Consider the following 17,980-nt stretch of genomic DNA (forward strand, 5'->3'; position numbering starts at 1 on the left):
GGTTCTTTCCCCCACCAATCAAACTAGGTTTTTACTGTTTTTGCTCTTCAAAGAGATCTAGTTTCTGTCTACTAGCATCTTGTTTCTTGAAACATTTTTTTCTTTCTTCAAGACACTTCCTTTGACAACCATATAGGACACTTCTTTTTGTTTCTTCAAATCTGCATGGGTTCATTTGGCACAGCATCACAGATAATTGGTTCATTATTCACTAATTTAAGGATGAATACAATTTCCAGCAAGGCTGCAAATCATCAAAGCACGATCCCCATCTCTTCTTGTCCTTTCCCTCCCCTTCTACAACACCTGCTATGTGTCCAGCTGAGTGTCAATGCAACCACTCAATTCAACTGTGATTTCAGTGATGTCGTAAGCTACATGTTTTGGTAACTGGATAAATTTAGACCACAAACCAACTATTTTTATGTTGATTCTCCTTCTTTATCTGTCTTAAAATCTGCTTTACTAATAAAGATTACCCTAAGATCAGTGGGGGAACATTGAAAATAACTGATTCAATGGCATATAATTGTAGAGCTATTTCAGTGGGAAAAACAGGGTAAGAATTTGGACTTTTACATTCATCCAAGATGGAGTAACAGGATCTAGACTTCATTCTGGCTCAGCCTAACAAAACTATAAATACAAGACCCAGGGTGGGGGAAGGGGTCAACTGTTTCTCAGTGAAGTACATCACAGAAAAAACTCAGGAGGCTTTATAATAATACAAAAATATCTAGTACCCAATAAGGTAGAATCCACTAAAAAAATAAAGATTAGGTATACAAAGAAGTAAAAAAATTAATGAGGGAGAAAGAAACCATTAACATCACTTCAAAACGAGGTATTTTAATAGATTAGTTGATACAATATTTAAAATAGTCAAGATAACTGTAGCCTACAATTTAAGAATATAGAGAAAGGATTTAGGGCTGGGAATGTGACTTAGTGGTAGAATGCATGCCTAGCATGCTCAAAACCCTGGGTTTGATTTCTCAGTACCACATAAACCAAAAAAGCCAGAAGTGGCACTGTAGCTCAAGTGGTAGAATGCTAGCCTTGACCAAAAAGAAGCTCAGGGACAGTGCTCAGGTCCTTAGTTCAAGCCCCAGGACTGTGGGGGGAGAGGGGGAGAGGGAGAGAGGGAGAGAGGGAGAGAAGGAGGGAGGGAGAGAAGGAGGGAAGGAGAGAGGGAGGGAGAGAAAAGGAGGGAGGGAGGGAGAGGAGGAAGAGGAGGGAGGGAGGGAGAGAGAGGATTTAATACACTAAGAGGGAATAGCTATTACAAAAATGCATACAGCTTAGTGAACATAAACACTCAGCAACATAACTGAGAAAATTAATGAAACATACCAAGAAGAAGAATGAAAACAATCAACAGAGCACCAATAAAGTTTGGGGAAACTTCAAGTTGCTCAACACAATGTCAAGTTATCAAAGGAAAGCTGAACAATACCAAACATTTTAAAAGAAAGAAGTACTGAAAAAAAATTTCCTACTTGATGAAAAACACAAACCCACAGATCCAAGATTTCCAGCCCCAAGTACAAAATCACAAAGAAAACTATCAATTCCTATCAGCACCAAATTGCTAAAAGGTATTTTGGCTCATACCTGTAATCCGAGCTACTCGGAGAATACAGTTCAAGGCCAGGCCAGGCAAAACGTCCGTGAGACTCCATCTCAAAAACAATCTGAATGTGTATCATGTGCCTGTCATCCCACCGATGTGAGAGGCCATAGGTGGGAAGATGGCACTCTGAGGCTCGACCTACGCAAGGGAAAAAATACCCTATCTAAAAAGCTTTCTGAAAAGGCAGTGATAGGACAAAGGAGGGGATAACAATGTTCGACAAGAAATGTATTCCTTACTGTGCTCATGTGACTGTGACCCCTCTGTCTAGCATCTTTACAATAAAGTAAAATTTTAAAAAAACTATCACATTAAAAAAAGTGTGGGGAGGGGGCTGGAAACATGGCTCAAATGATAGCCCACCTGCCTAGCACGCATGAAATTCTGAGTTCAAATCACAACTCTGCCAACAGGACATCCATTTGCTAAAAAAAACTAATGATAAGAAGAGAATCTTAGAAGTAGCCACAGGGAAGAAAATTATATACACATGTACAAAAATAAATGTGTCAGATTTAGTGTCAGAAAGAATGGAAAGTACAAGAACACAGGATAAGGACTTAAGAGATTTTCAAAACCCTATTAACATATATCTCTTTACCTAGCAAACAGTAGTTTCCAAAAAGAAAAGGGAAAGAAAAAAAAGATGCCTTTTTCTGCACATAAAAGTGGAACTTACTTATCTAGATCTTCAGTATAGAAGTATTGGCAGAAGCCAGGCATTGGTGGCTCATGACTGTAATCCTTGCTACTCAGGAGGCTGAGATCTAAGGTTCACAGTTCAAAGTCAGCCAAGGCAGGACAGTCTTTGAGACTTTTTTCTCCAATTTTTTTTTCTTTTCCTTTATTAAAAAATATTTTTAGGGCTGGGAAGATGGCTCAGTGGTAGAGCGCGTGCCTTGCATGCCTGAGGCCCTGGGTTCGATTCCTCAGCACCACATAAGCAAAAAGAAAAAAGCTGGAAGTGGCGCTGTGGCTCAAGTGGTAGAGCGCTAGCTTTGAGCTGAAGAGCTGAGGGACAGCGCCCAGGCCCAGAGTTCAGGCCCCACGACTGGACCCAAAAAATATATATATTTTTATTGTAAAGACACTGTACAGAGGGGTTACAGTTACATGAGCAAGGTAATGAGTTCACTGCTTATCAAGCATTGTTACTTCCTCCTTTGTTTATCCCCTACCATCCATTTCCTCCTTACCTCCCCAACTTCTCCCCCACTCCACAAAGTTGTAAACTTCATTTTCAACATACTGTCTTGTACATCTCATTGTTACTATGGGTCATCCTGTATTCTTATTTCAGGACTTTGTTGTTTCCCTTCCCCTCCTCAAATTAGAAAAATGTATATACAAGATGCAGGACACGGAATCAAATACAGTGACAACAGGGTTTATACCATGGGGGAAGAGCATACAAAGAAACAAACAAAAAAATCACTTAGTACATTGTAAGTACATTAAAAAGAACAACAAGAAAGATAAAATCTCTTGTATCTCTATCTTGGGGTTCATTTCACTTAGTATCAGGTTATACGGTCATATGTACATGGCTTTTAACCTCTTCTGTTTGTCCTAGACATATACTAGTTATTGAAAATAAGGGAAACTATGGGACCTATATTTCTTTGGGTCTGGCTTACTTCACTTAATATAATTTTTCCCAGGTCTTTCCATTTCCTAACAAATGGGGGCGGTGTCATTCTTTCTGATGGAGGCATAGAATTCCATTATATATACATATATATGTATATATATACACATATACTATATATATATATATATATATATATATATATGTCACATTTTCTTGATCCATTCATCTACTGAGGGGCATCTGGGTTGGTTCCCTATCTTACCTATGGTGAATAATGCTGCAATAAACACAGTTGTACTGGTAGCTTTAGTATGGTCTTGTTTGTGATCATTTAGGTAAATGCCCAAAAATGGGATTGCTGGGTCATAGGGGAGCTCTATGTGGAGTCTTTTGAAGAACCTCCATACTACTTTCCAAAGTGGTTGAACAAGTTTACACTCCCACCAACAATGCAGTAGGGTTCCCTTCTGTCCTCATCCCCTCCAGCATCTGTTGTTATTAGAGTTCTTGATTATAGCCATTCTAACTGGGGTGAGGTGGAATCTCAATGTTTTTTTGATTTGCATTTCTTTTATGGCTACAGAAGTTGAGCATTTTTTCATGTGTCTGTTGGCCATTCTTATTCCCTCTTCAAAGAAGTCTCTCTTTAAGTCTTTAGCCCACTCATTAATTGGGCAGTTGTTTCTTTGAGGATTTGTTGTTGGGGGATTTAATTTTTTGAGTTCTAAGTATATTTTAGATATGAGACCCTTATTCGTTGTATGGCTAGTGAAGATCTTCTCCCAAGCCATGGGTTTTCTATTGATCTTGCTAGCTATGTCCTTTGCCATACAGAAGCTCTGCAGTTTCACGCAATGCCATTTGTCCAACCTTTCTTTGATTTGTTGTGTTTCTGGGTCTCTATTAAGAAAATTTCTTATCTCCAATTAACCACCAGACCAGAGTGGAGCTGTGACTCAAGTATTAGAGCACTACCCTTGAGCAAAAATCTCTCAGGGACAGCACTCAGGCCCCAAATTCAAGCTTGATGATCAACACAAAAAAAGCAAAATGTGCCCAAAAAACAAGGTAAAACATATGGTGATTCACTAACAGGTAAACAAATAAATTGTGGATTCGCCAGACAATATACAATAATACTCAATGGAAAGGAATGACTGAAATGTCTAATAGAATGACAATCTATCTCATATATTAAATAAGCTACCCTACAAAGAGTACATTACTACATTAATAGAAAGCTCTTAAAATGCAAACTAGTCCATAATAAAAAGGATACTTAGGAAGAGGGAAAAGTAATTATGAAAAGTCTTGAGGATAATATGTGCTGTGTATTGATTGTTGCCATGATTTCACCGGCACAAAAACATATACTGAAATGTATATGGTTTAAAAATACATGGCTTAACCAGCACGACCAAGTTCACTGCAGCATTGTTTACCATAGCCAAGATACAAAATCAACCTAGATGCCCCTCAATGGACAAATGGATCGAGAAAATGTGGTATATGTACACAAGGGAATTCTATGCTCCCATCAGAAAGAATGACATTGTCCCATTCATAAGGAATTAGAAAGACTTGGAAAAAATTATATTAAGTGAAGTAAGCCAGACCCAAAGAAATATATGATGGTTATTCTCCATCATTTGTAATAATTAGAATGTGGCTATAAATCTTCAATGGATAGTAAAAGACAAATAATTACACCTGGACATGATTACTTACAACAGTGTAAACATTCACACAGTGAGAACAAAGGAGGAGATCCTTGTGAGAGGACTGCCTTTCAACGGCTCAATAGTGTGTGCCCGTGATCATATAAATGATGCTCATTGGAATGAACTCAAGAAATGGAAACAAGAGTTGTTGTTTTTTTTTAAAATTATACTATTGTGGCTATTTCTTTCCTTTCTTTGCTTTTTTCCTTGGTGTATTCCCTTCAGTCATTGTTTTTGATTTCTGTACCCTTTGTCTTGTACATAAGTTTATCTGATTTGGAGTGGGGAAGAAGTACAGAAATGGTGGAACTAAAGCTAAACCTACTAGCCACTATATTGGAAATTAACTATACAACTTTGGGGGTAGGGAAGTTGGGAGGGGGAGAACTGGGGGAGTATGAGGGAGGGGATGACATTGTTCAAAAGTTAATGTACTTATTACCTGACTCACATAACTGTAAGCCATTTGTATATCACCTTTATGATAAAATATTTTAAAATATATGGCTTAAAAATATCCTTTGGTAAGTTCATGGTAAGTAAAATCTTGTTGGTAAAAGAAGTAAAATAATGTAATCCCTGATTAATATTAACAAAAGCCAAACTAAAGCTCATAAAGTATGTAGTATTTGAAATTATGGCACTTAGTTCCTAATTAGATATAAATACTTAATGATCAAAAATAATATGCCAGTGGCTCACACCTATAATCCTAGCTACCCAGGAGGCTGATCCGAGGATCATGGTCCTAAGCCTGCCTAGGCAGGAAAGTCCTTGAGACTCTTAGCTCCAATTAACCACCAATAAGCCAGAAGTAGAGCTGTGGCTCAAATGGTGGACTGCTAGCCTTGAGCACAAAAGCTCAAACACAGCTCCCAGGTACTGAGTTCAAATCCAGGACTGGCACAAAATAAAAACATAATAATATAAAATATGTCATACCGTTAGATGATTCTTACAACCTATATAATTGAATACTACTTGTTCTTAAGATCATAGGAGTGGTTACTCTGGGTAACATCCAAGCTATGGAAGATATCTGCTTGACCTGTGTGTTGTCGGATTTCTAACACTATTATGAAATGCCAGAGATCACTAACTTATAAAAAAGAAAAGGTGTATTTCAGCTCATAGTTTTGGAGGTTCCAGTCCATGGTCTATTGGTTCTAATGTTTGGGGTCTGTGGCATGTCAGCACATCATGGTAGGAGTATGTGACTGAGAAATACTATCCACTTTATGGACAGAAAGTAAAGTGAGAAGCTGGAAAGGCAGGATTCCACAATCTTCTTGGAGGGCTTGCCCCGGTGGCCTAAAGACCATTCACTAGGCTCCATGTCCTCTAAAGCTTCCATCATTTTCCAGTAGCACTCTGGAGACCAAGCCTTTAAAAGATTTGTCCTTCGCAGGACACTCAACGTCCCAACTATAACACCGAAAGCTGGGAAATTCAAGAATCTTCTTTCATACATCCAGCAGCCATATTGATAGGATTATCCATAGAACTAACACCAAGAAGCATAGCGACAGCCCTACACATGTCCACTGTCAACAGCAGGGGTGTCATTTAAGTCTCCCTCTCACTGTCTCTTCTCCAGCTGGTTGCACACACTGCTTCAGTATAGAACTGATTCCTGGCCATGGCAAGAAATGAGGGCTCCATGCAGTGTGCTATGGAGGTTGGTCCCTCAGGGAGTCTCATATAACTGCATTGGCCCCTGAGCAGAGCATGAAGCCATTCCTCCAGGCCCTGGTTGCTGTCATGCTTCAGTCTGTGTTCTGGCCTTTGCTGTAGGCCCTGACCTTGGCTTACAGCAGTTCTTACCCATTCCCTATTTGCTCTTAATTTCCACCATTCTGTCCAACACTTAAGTGAGGCCTTCAGTACAAAGGTCCTCTTCTGTCACAGCTCCAAGTCTACCCTGGCTGACTTGGCTTCACAACTCAGTAATTCTCCTGGCAGCTTCCAGACACCCTCACTGCCACCAGCTGCATGGCTTCCAGGTCCTTCTGGCCCAGACAGACATGCATCCTTCTGATCCTCTCTGCCTGTCACTCCAGGGAGTTCACTCTTCCTTTGCATACTTGCCTCTCCTTTAAATGCCAGACTTATGCAAATGGTCTCATTGGCCCAGCTGCTGCTTCAGGATCATGTTTGAAAGAAACATGGACCCACTCTACTTCTCCATCCCTTTCCTGACCTCCCGCCTCCCACTCCCACAGGCAAATCTCAGGACAAATTGCAATTTATCTTAAGCTGGTGACTCAGTTTTCTCAGACCCCTTTGCCAGAGGTGTCTCTCTAGAGCACTTATACCAAGTCCCATTTTGGTGATTTGTTTCTTTTTAGCTTTTCCATGAGAGTTCATTTTCTTCATAGAAGGAATGACAATGGAACTCTTTATTCATTGACTCATGTTTCTGCCAATAACATAGAAGTCCCAGGAAGTCAGGATTTGGGTCCAATAAAGCAGTATTGGATTATGGTGCCTAAAACAGGGCTGCTGAACTATTTTTGAAATGAAATGTATGTGTTGGGGAGGGTGAGACTGGAATATTCTATGTGCACAATTTCCAAAATAAACACAGAAATTCAATCTTTTCCCATTACAGTAAGGATGTATACTGACTCCTCTCTTAGCTAGGCTTTGAGAGAAGGGATGGTATACATACACAAACACATACCATACACACATGCATACACACACACACACACACACACACACACACATCTTTTTGCTTTTTCATTTTGTACCATGTCAGGGCAAAAACAGTGACAACTAAAACTTGTCTCTCAAGAACAGGGTACACAGGCAGAGGCTGTCACGCTGAATAGCTGTAGCTACAGGTCTGTGGGGAGAGATTTTCTTGATGAGTAATATTTGCCTTTTCTTGTTCCAGATCTCCTCTAGTTCTCAAGTGTCACGCATGAGGTGCTTGCTTACAAATGCCAATACTCAAGGCACCTTGGTATGTCCTTTATGCAAATAAGAAAAAGAACTACTTAAATTCTACTTTGTAAAGGGAACAGGATGCAGAGAGGCTTAAAACTGTCCCAGTGTTTGTTGTTTACAGAGCAGGATAGTACGCTGGGAATCTGAGAGAGGAAGTGAGAGTTCCTGCCTAAAAGCTCACATAGTCACATCAGGGGGATAACATAGATTCAGAAAATGAGTGCCACTGGGGAGAAAAGATCCTAAGAGTAGAAGACTAAGAACATGGGAATAACAAAGTACCCCCTGCAAACACACAGCCATTAAAATGAAGTAGATACTGAATCCTCCAAAGTACTGTCCTTTTTCTTTTAATAGGTTCTCTGAATTTTGGATAAAGTACCCAGTCCAGGCATGTGAACCATCTTCATCATGTGGCTTTGTAGGCCCAAAGTAAACAATCTCAAACCACAAGAGATCGGTGAGCACCACTTTAGAAGCAAACAGATAAATATACAATGACCCCAAGAGCTGACAGCTCTTGACATCTGAACCAAAGAGGGAGCCACAATGGATTCTGGCTTGTCAAGTCAGAGGCATCTGAACAAAAGAGGGATGAAGTCTGGCTTGTCAGAGGAAGAACACAGGGCATGTGTCACCTGTATCACATGTGTCATGGGGGAAGAATTTAAGGAAATGAAGAAAGAAGAGAAGTGAGTCAGAGGACAGAATGACTCTGAAGGAGGGACCTCAGTCCACAGGAGAGTTTCTGTGGAGTTAAACTACACTGAAGATAGGGCACACTAGTGGGTGGTAACCCCTGGATTATGCATTCAGGAGTCAAACATGAGAGCTCCCTCACATGATCTTACTCAGGTAGAAGGGAGACAAAGTTTCTAGGTAGGGAACCGTCTGCTGCTCAGATCTGGAAATAGGAGCTACATTTAGCACTATGATATGTAGTCTAGGCATGACACTGATCTTGAGCTAAGCCTATGTTAGTAGAAATGGCAATGAGTCAGATCTCAAACATATGTATGAGCTTGCCTCTCTAACAGCTGTTGAGGATTCACAGTCCTTGGGCAAGGCTAGGGGCTGAGACTGAACTCAGGACCTCTGGTGCTTATATTCACTAGATGAGGCTGCCAGCAAGGACCAGACACCATATAAACCTACCCCATCAATGGGACCAGCATTCCTGCTTTTGTGCACTTTGGATGTAATGCAATCAATTAATTAGGACCACATTTTGCCTTACAGGGCATTTTTCCTTGTTTGTAACAAGATTGCTATCAAGATCTAGCAGCAGGCATGTGGGAAGCCTGCTGCTGCATGGAGCAAAGAGCACACAGTTTCTTGGTTTAAATGGTAGGGATCAGGCTGCATTGACACATTTGTTTTCTACTAGAAATGATTGACAGGGTGCCCTAGCTGTCATCATTAAAAAAGAAGACATCCTTTATCCTGCTTCACATCCATCTGGGATATTTTTGATTGTTAATATTTAATTGTTAATCTACTTAGACCAACTAATAATATGCTTTTGAACTAGAGCCCAATTGAAGATTGGGGATCTAAACTCCATTGACCATTTTTAAAATGTGTAATCAAATGATGGTATGCAGAAAACTAGTACTTGGGATCCAGGAAAGCATCCATATCACATATCCATAAGGCCCTGTCAAGAAAGAAAGCAGATGATGGGAATGTAGCTACCAGGGCAGTCAGAACAAGAACTGAAGTCAAACCAAACAAGACAGAAAAGACACAAGTATTCGGAGCCATAAAGAACTGATGGTCCACTTGAAGGACGCAACTAGGATATAGGAGACCTAAGATACTAGCACGTTATACACAAGGCAAAAGTCAAAAGGCACGGCTAGCAGGTCAGTTTCTAGAGGAGAAATCGTACTTGAAAAGGTAGGAGATGGATGAAACCAGAGGCCACTGCATAGAAGGGAAGAGTGATCAAACAACTGATGGAAGGAGGCATCTGAGAGGGTCATGAGGAGTGAGACTCCACTAAGGAGATACCTGAGCTGAAAGGAGGAGCTGCCACTAAGCACAGTGGGCTGCCACTGGCCTAGACCCAGCTGCTTGGTCCCAGAGTCTCAAACAATCACCGTATAAACAACAGCAGACAACACAAATGGAAACAGGACTGTTTCAAGACAGCACAACATAGTCATGTTTCAATGATGAAGGAAATGGTAAAGACGAACACTATGGGCTAAGAGAACTCCTAATAGTCTATAACTGTAGAACAGGGAAGAGTGGCAGAAGGTTGAGGTTGGAGATGTTCCTAAGAGAATGGCTTGAATACTTAGACACATACATGTACCTTCATTCCTACCTGTATATGACAAATCATTGGGGAAATAATGGCTTATTCAATAAGTAGTATTAGAATAAGTGGACGTTTTAAAATTAGGAACCTTTTTTCACATGACTTTTCCCAAATAGTTTCCATATAAATAAAATATTAGATGTGAAAAAAGCTACAGAAGTATTAGAAGAAACTATAGGAAGAAAGGCTTTCTTTAGTAGAAACACAAAACCCGGAAGATAGAAAAGGTTAATTTATAGTTCGTAAAGCTGAAATTTGTCTAGATGTTAAAAATTCTGCAAGTGAAATATAAAGGTCAATGGTAAAGGAAAATAACTGCTAATCCTCTCACAGTTTATAAAGTAATGGTACAATTCAGTGAGAACTCAATGGCAATGTGCCAAAAATAGAAGAGGAAATATAAACATGTCCCAGACTTCTGAAAACATGTTCAACACAATCAAAGTAAGAGAAATGCAAATTCATTTTTCTGACATACAACTTCTCACTATCACATGATCAAAGACTTAAAGTCTAATATTTCTTGGCAAGAGCAAAGGAAAACAAGCTCTCGCACACTACTGTGGAGGACTAAGATTGGTATAACCATTATGACGAGCCATTTGGCTAAAATAAATAATAAAATAAAAAGTGAAACAATGTAACCATTTTGATTTACTAAAGCCATTTGTAAGAATTTAGTCTATAGATATTCACACGTACTCAAAATGGTATGTGGCTGTGGCGCCCTGTTTTCAAGAGCAAAAGATTTGTGGCCGCTAACATGGTTGGAATGGAGCATATGAAGTAGCATGCATAGAAAATGGTAAGAGTGCCATTAGAAAATACACAACAGCTCCAAGTACTGACAGGGAAAGAAACCCAAGACAAATCTGTGGAAAAGCAAAAAAAGTTGGTGGACTATATTACTAGTTTTTGTGACATTTCATTAAACATATTTTGGCAAAACTAGGGCTTGAACTCAGTTCCTGCTAGTGAGGTGTTCTACCACCTAAGATATGCCTTCAGCTTATATTAAACACTTCTATGGGGCTGGGAAAGTGGCTCAGTGGTAGAGTTCTTGTTTTGCATGCATGAAGCCCTGGTTTAGATTCCTCAGCACCACATAAGCAGAAAGAGCCAGAAGTGGTGCTGTGGCTCAAATGGTAGAGTGCTAGCCTTGAGCTGAAGAGCTGAGGGCCAGTGCCCAGGCCCAGAGTTCAGGCCCCATGACCAAAAAAATAGAATTTATATGCTTATATAAACAAAATTTTCTGGAACTCTACATAAGAAGCCCCTAGGAGTTATTCTTTTGGAAGGTTAAGAGAGAGCTCTACTTCTACTATACTCCCTGTCCATACTTTTTCAAATTTATACCATGTACATGTACAGTCCATTAATGAAATAAAATTGAAAGGTGAATCTCTCTTTTTTTTAACTGTATTTTTTGGCTTTTTTTTTTATTTTTGGTACTGGGGATGGAACCCAGGATGTTGCATTTGCTAGGCAAGCATTTTGCCACTGAGCTACATCCCAGCCCTGAATCTCTTTTTGTATAATCTAGTAAATCCCACTTCTTAGTATTCAAAAAGAATTGAAATCAAGATCTTAGAGAGATCTGTATACTGTGTTCATTTCAGCATTATTTACAAAACTCGAGATACAACCTAAATCATCATATAGTGTATAAGTGTAGCATAAGAAATGAAATACTATTTAGCCTTTTTTTTAAAAAAAAAGAAAATATCCCATTTTAAACGTACGATATAATTTTTTTGTTTCCTTTGTATGTGCTTCCCCCTGTGGTATATCCCCTGTTGTCACTGTACTTGATTTTGGTACCCTGTGTCTTGTATGTACATTTGTCTAATTTGGAGAGGAAAAGGGGAATAACAAAATGCTGAAACAAGGACATAGGGTGGCCCATTGCAACAATGATACACACAAGACAGTATGTTGGAAATGAACTTTACAACTTCAGGGATGGGGAGGAGTGAAAGAGATGGGGGAGGTAAGGGATAGTAGGAGAACAACAAGGGAAGGAGTAACAATGCTCAACAAGAAATGTACTCATTGCTTTACTCATGTAACTGTAACCCCTCTGTACAGCATCTTTACAATAAAATAAAATTTAAAAAAGGGAAACATTATCCTTTGTGATAATAAGCATGGGTATTATGCTAGGTGAAATAAATGATTCCAGTGATAGGAGGCATGTAAAATGTCGGAGACACAGAAGCAGACAGTAAAACAGTGGTTATCAAGGAATCAGAGGTAGGGAGAGATGAGGAATTATCATTCCATGGGTATGAAGTTACAGTCACACAAGATATGTAAGAAGTCTATAACCCAACATGCCTACAATTAACAAGGTGTTTCATATGTAAAAACCTGTTAGGCTTTTTTTTTATAATTTCATGTGGAATGCTCTGACCACACACACTACAAAAAGTAGCATCCTTTATCATGTCTCTTATTATCCATTATTGCTCCCCAGGGGTAATATCATTACTGGGCTTATCCTATTTTCAGAGGAAGGAAAACCCTTGCTGGGATAAATTCTGAGGGCCAGGTCATTTTTAATGTCTTCCAAGGTCTCTGAACGTTAATATATTAAATAGGCAGGTGAGTGTATTTTATGCTATAAGTGGAAGGAGATAACACCAGTCCTGCAGATGTTAGCTTATCATGTCCACAAAGAGATCCTCCCTAAAGTCTGAACCCAAGGACCCTCCCATGTCCTCCCAACTGAGCAGTTCAGGACAAGCTCCTTTCTCCGAGGACTCCCTAGTCCCTGACTGACTGCCTTAAGGCACCATCATCAGCCCTTGGCCCCACTGTTTTCTCACAAATCCATATCCACCACCAAAGCCTCCAGCAGCCATTTCTGACAAGGTCCACAAGATGGAGACTTCACAGTAGGTTTGGGGAGAGAATGTGCTTTGCCTTTCACAAGACTCAAAGCCAAAGTCTCTCTTATGGTGTGGTTATTGTTTGCTTGTTTATTTGTTTCATTTCAATACTTGAAACAAATGGCTCAAATATTCCTGTAATTTTGTTGTCTTTCTAAAAGAAAATATTTAGGACTTCTCTGCTCAGAAAGTACATTTTCAAAATTGAAGCATTTTCTTTCAAGTCTCTGCTTTTATGAAACAGTTGCATTTTGTATCCCCGAGGGTCTTTGTAAATAGTTTTGGTTTTCTTGTTTTGTTTTGGCACGATTTAAGCTCCAATTTCATGAAAGTTAATGCTACATTCTGCTTCTAAAATAGGGCCCTTTAAATGAAGCTGTAACATAACTGGAGATGGATCCATTTTAATATCCTTGTCTTGACTTAATTTTTTTTATAGTTTTTTTTTGTCTTCAACACTTCCTCTCAATTTATCTTTCCAAGTTTTATTAACATCCAACATTTTAACATGCTTGGGAGAAAATGAAAAACTCTAAGCTCATGATGACCAGTTGCCTTTCCAAAGTGGTCTAAGGGGCCTGGAGGGTGTTTTCACTGGCTGTATTTTCCCAGACTTCAGAGAAGTGACTCTTGTTTAGAAATCATGGCAGTGGAGGTCTAGAGTTTTACTGGTACATGGGGTTGTGGCACGCTACTTACTAGGTAGGAATATGATGACAGAAGATATGGGTTTTCTTTGCCAAAAAGCAACTATAATTGACAATTATTTCATATCTTTCCTAAGACTTTTCCTTTCTGTCTTTGTAATATATGTTCATATAAAACATCTCAACAATACATCTTACTCACATAGTCCTAAATTGCCTTGTGCATTTGGGTTAGTAGGGCTTGAACCCAGGACCTCATGCATGCTAGGCAAGTGCCCTCCATCTAGAGCCACAGTAATCATCCTTTTTCATTTGTATTTGTTTTTTGAGTCATAGTCTCACTAACCTTTCTCCAACTGGACTGGCACTAACAAGCCACCAGTTAAATAACTGGGATTACAGTCATATACTACCATGCTTGGATAGCCATACATCTTAACAGGTAAAGAAAAAACACTTACATATGTAGAGCTATATTGTAAATAACATCTAATGAACTCTGGTTAAAAATGAAAAAGTAAAAATCGCATAAAAGTATGTAGTATCATGAGCTCAACTGACATTCTTGGGCAATGTTGTAAAAAAAGTGACTTGGAGTTGAGGAGCCCACTGATTTATAAAACACATTAACAAGGTGACAGGAAGAAGTGGTAGTCAGCAGGCCCACTGGCTTCCTGGGACTAATGTCATACATGTAGTATTTCTAGTGATTCACCACATGGGTTTTCAAAGCCTGTAAGCAATGATGGTCAAAAACACAGGCAAAGGTAAAGGAAGTAATAAACACTTTGAAACTACTGACCAGCTGATTACAGATGCAAAGATAAGTAAGTTCCTATGATAACAGTAATCTAGAAAAAAAGAACAAACGTCCAGAAAATTGGCTGTCCTTTAACTGGGTCTCAGTGTGCAGGTTCTCAGAGTAATGTAAACCTCAGTGCTTCAATTCAAGGAATGCTCACACTGCCCTGCACCAATAGAACATCTCCCAGGTTTCACACAGGCTTCTGGGACCTTGCATGCATCTGGATCAACTTCTCTACCTATAGTTTGTTTCCAGCATATCTTAGTTCCTGTCTCTAACATCCACAAAGACCTGAAACCTCATTCTCTCTGATTCCTTCAGTCCCATTCTCCAGTCAAGCCTAGAAGCTCCCAGACAACTTCTGTTCCTACAGTTTCAACCCACTGGCTCAATCTCTGCTGTTGACAGGGAAGAGCGGTTCACCCCCTCCTGATCTCAACGTATAACCAGTCCCATGGTTTCAGGATAAAGTATAACCTTCTGTTTAGGTTGTTATTCTGCTATTTAGTCTCACTCTTTCAGGTAAATACCACCACCACCACCATGACCAGCAGGGAGACTTCAGCCAGTCTAAGAATGGAAAGAAGTATGAGCAGTATCTTCTAAGAGCCTGGATTTCCAGGGGTTTTGAGGTAGGTAGAGATTAGAACTTCCACTTTAGGACATGGGAGGAAGATACCCAAAGCCTAGAGCCTCAGTAAACATGGAGATCATCTGAATCTCCTGTCCTTGTAACTTCCTCACTTCATGGTCCTCCTAACTATTCCCATCTAGCAAGTGCCTATTTCACTGGATCTTTCAGCACATTTCTACTGTGGCCAGGCCCCAGTTACGGTAGTATATGCAAGAATGAATGGAGCCTGGTTCTAAGCTCAGAAGAAATGATAGTTTAGCAGATGTGATACATGCAATATCAGTCAGACTCCAATCTTCCTCCCAAATCTCATGTATAACAAGTGTCATTCTTATAGTGTCATTCTTGTGCAACACTACAGAGAACTATATCTAATCTCTTTACATAGCCAAGGCTAATGGACAGAGTCAAGTAAGGGAATCCTCAAGATAGTCAACTGGTTTCCTTATTGCTAAGACCTAACTTGCCTGAGTGCTTCCATTTCGGGGGCTCACTGTTCTGCAGAAGTTCAGAGTTAGTTGCTTGATTTATACACTACCTTAGAGACACTAATAATGCATATGGTTCAGCAGGCCACACTGGACAGCCTCCTTCCCAGAGTTTGTAAGGTTCTGGCTCTTCTGTAACCTGGACAAACCCCCTATCACTAGCAGTGATCAGCAAAACTCACTTGAGAATACACAAAAGAAGATCTGGATATGGAACACAGGCCAGTTTGGTTTTTTTTAAATTTGGGACTCAAGGCAAGTGATCCCTGTAAGTTGCTCACATCTAGATTCCCTGTGAATCAGGAGCTTCTCCAGCCATTGCCTCCACGCCGCTCTCCAGTGTATACAGTGGCCTTCATCTGAACAATTTTATTTGTTCACAAGAATGACCCTCTACGAAAGGTTGGTGAAACTGGAATTTTCCCTCAGGGATTAAATAACTTCCAAGTGAGAGAGTTGGAACCCCAAACAATCTCCTCTAATTCAACACTCTTGCCATGTAAGGGTAACTGTTTTTAATTGTTCTAAAATTACAGTTCTTACCTTACTCTTGTAAACACATCCTTGTGCAATCACTGGCTTCTAGAAGTAGTAATCAGTGAATTTCTGGTGGTCTAATACTTTTGCCAAGTTAAATTCCTTCCATGTACCCATAGAATTCTTTTCTCTTCTGGTAGGTCCTGGATTAATTACATAGCACCTTCATGGGCCACTACCTTCTGGTTAACATAGACTTAGGTGTTCAAAGGTGAAAACTGAGGTTTTTAAGACAAATTGTAGAACTCACAGACCACTAAGAACCATTTTAAGGGATGACTCAAAACATTCACACTCAAATATTTTAGAAGAAATTGTGATATTTTCCAACAAATGTAGGTAGATAGGACAATATCTACACCTATAATAGACTTTTTCTTTAGCTACACTTTCCAAACAGAGTCACCTTACTTGAGTTATTTCCATACCCCAGAACTCACCTATCTGTCCTGGCCTCCTGTGGAGGTAAGAGAGATGATGTGGTTGTGGGGGACACACTCAGTCCAGATGAGGGTCTTGAGGAGGGAAAAGAGTTGTTGCTGAGGCTGCTGTATCTAAAAAAGTATAGAGGTTTCAATTAGAGACAAGACAGAAATAGTACATATCAGTAAGATTGAGTAATAAGATTGAAAAAAACTGTTTTAATTTTTGCAAGAAGGGGGGGAGGAGGGTCACCGGAGTGGGGGGAGATGGGACGGGATGGGAAGGGGAAACAAAGGAGGAGGCAACAATGCTTGATAAGAAATGTACTCATTATCTTGCCCATGTAATTGTAACCGCTCTGTATGTATTTTCACAATGAAAAAATTAAATAAAAAAAGAAAGATAATTCTGACAAGGCTACTACTGCAAGTGATTATTCTGATAGAGAGTTACTGACCACTGCGCACTGATCATGTCTTCTTAAAGAAGTTTTCCCATCTAAAGCCATTAGGCAGAAAGAGTTATAAGAAAAGTATTAAAGAAAATGGCCACTGTGGCTATAATTTAAAATATATATTAAAATTAATCACTAATATAAATTAAGAATCCAAAACATTTTCACTGGAACGAATGGTTTTTCCTTACCACTGTGATGGCACAATTAGGATTCATTCTAGCAAAGGTCTATAGAAAATAGCATTTGCTTGGTTAGAGAAACATTTCACATTTATAAAATCTGAGCTTCTCTTCCTGTTTGCAAAATAGATACCCTTCACCTATTTGTGTGCAGCTGTCATCACTCAGAGTACCAGGAAATCAATCTTCATCTGAAACCCTCATACAGTTCCAGGCACTTATGAGTAGTTACAAATAATGAGATTCAGGAGGGTTTGCCCTGTAATCTACCCAGGCACAGAGCAGGACTGGCTCTTCCCTAATAGATGCACTGTATTAGGATGTGTCACTATGGTAAAGGTGCACAAAGACTTTCCTGCATGTGAGGAATCCAGTCCAAATCCCATCAACAGAAATTGGTACTAACCCTTATAGGAAGCAATTGTACTTCAAAATTTGTATATCCTGTGAAGATTAAGTCTGCTATTGGGATGCTAGCATAAGGAAATAACCCTTTGATTCTCTGTGTGCTGAAAATGGTACATGTAAAAATATTAGAATATTACTTGGCTCATAGTGAAAACCTGGTAACTCTCCCATCAAGGTAACAAAGAAATGGTTAACAAAGTAGTATCTATGTTTCACCAATGGGCTATCTTATTAAAACCATTTTAAAAAGTCATTACCAATTTTATAAATGGTACCACAGAAAAAGTT

At 39.5% G+C, this 17,980-nt stretch overlaps 1 protein-coding gene across 7 annotated transcripts in view; it reads right to left on the minus strand.

The window, feature by feature from the left end:
- Nucleotides 1–17,980, minus strand: part of Fhod3 (formin homology 2 domain containing 3) — a 430,675-nt gene that overhangs the window by 98,467 nt on the left and 314,228 nt on the right. For all 7 annotated transcript variants that reach the window (XM_070029308.1, XM_070029306.1, XM_070029303.1 and 4 more), the window contains one exon: nt 16,666–16,779. In XM_070029308.1, coding sequence (XP_069885409.1) covers nt 16,666–16,779 — 114 coding nt within the window. The remainder of the gene's footprint in view (nt 1–16,665; nt 16,780–17,980) is intronic.

The sequence above is a fragment of the Dipodomys merriami genome, unplaced genomic scaffold (assembly GCF_024711535.1).
Source record: "Dipodomys merriami isolate MVZ:Mamm:240054 unplaced genomic scaffold, mDipMer1.0.p SCAF_2, whole genome shotgun sequence".
Taxonomy (NCBI): domain Eukaryota; kingdom Metazoa; phylum Chordata; class Mammalia; order Rodentia; family Heteromyidae; genus Dipodomys; species Dipodomys merriami.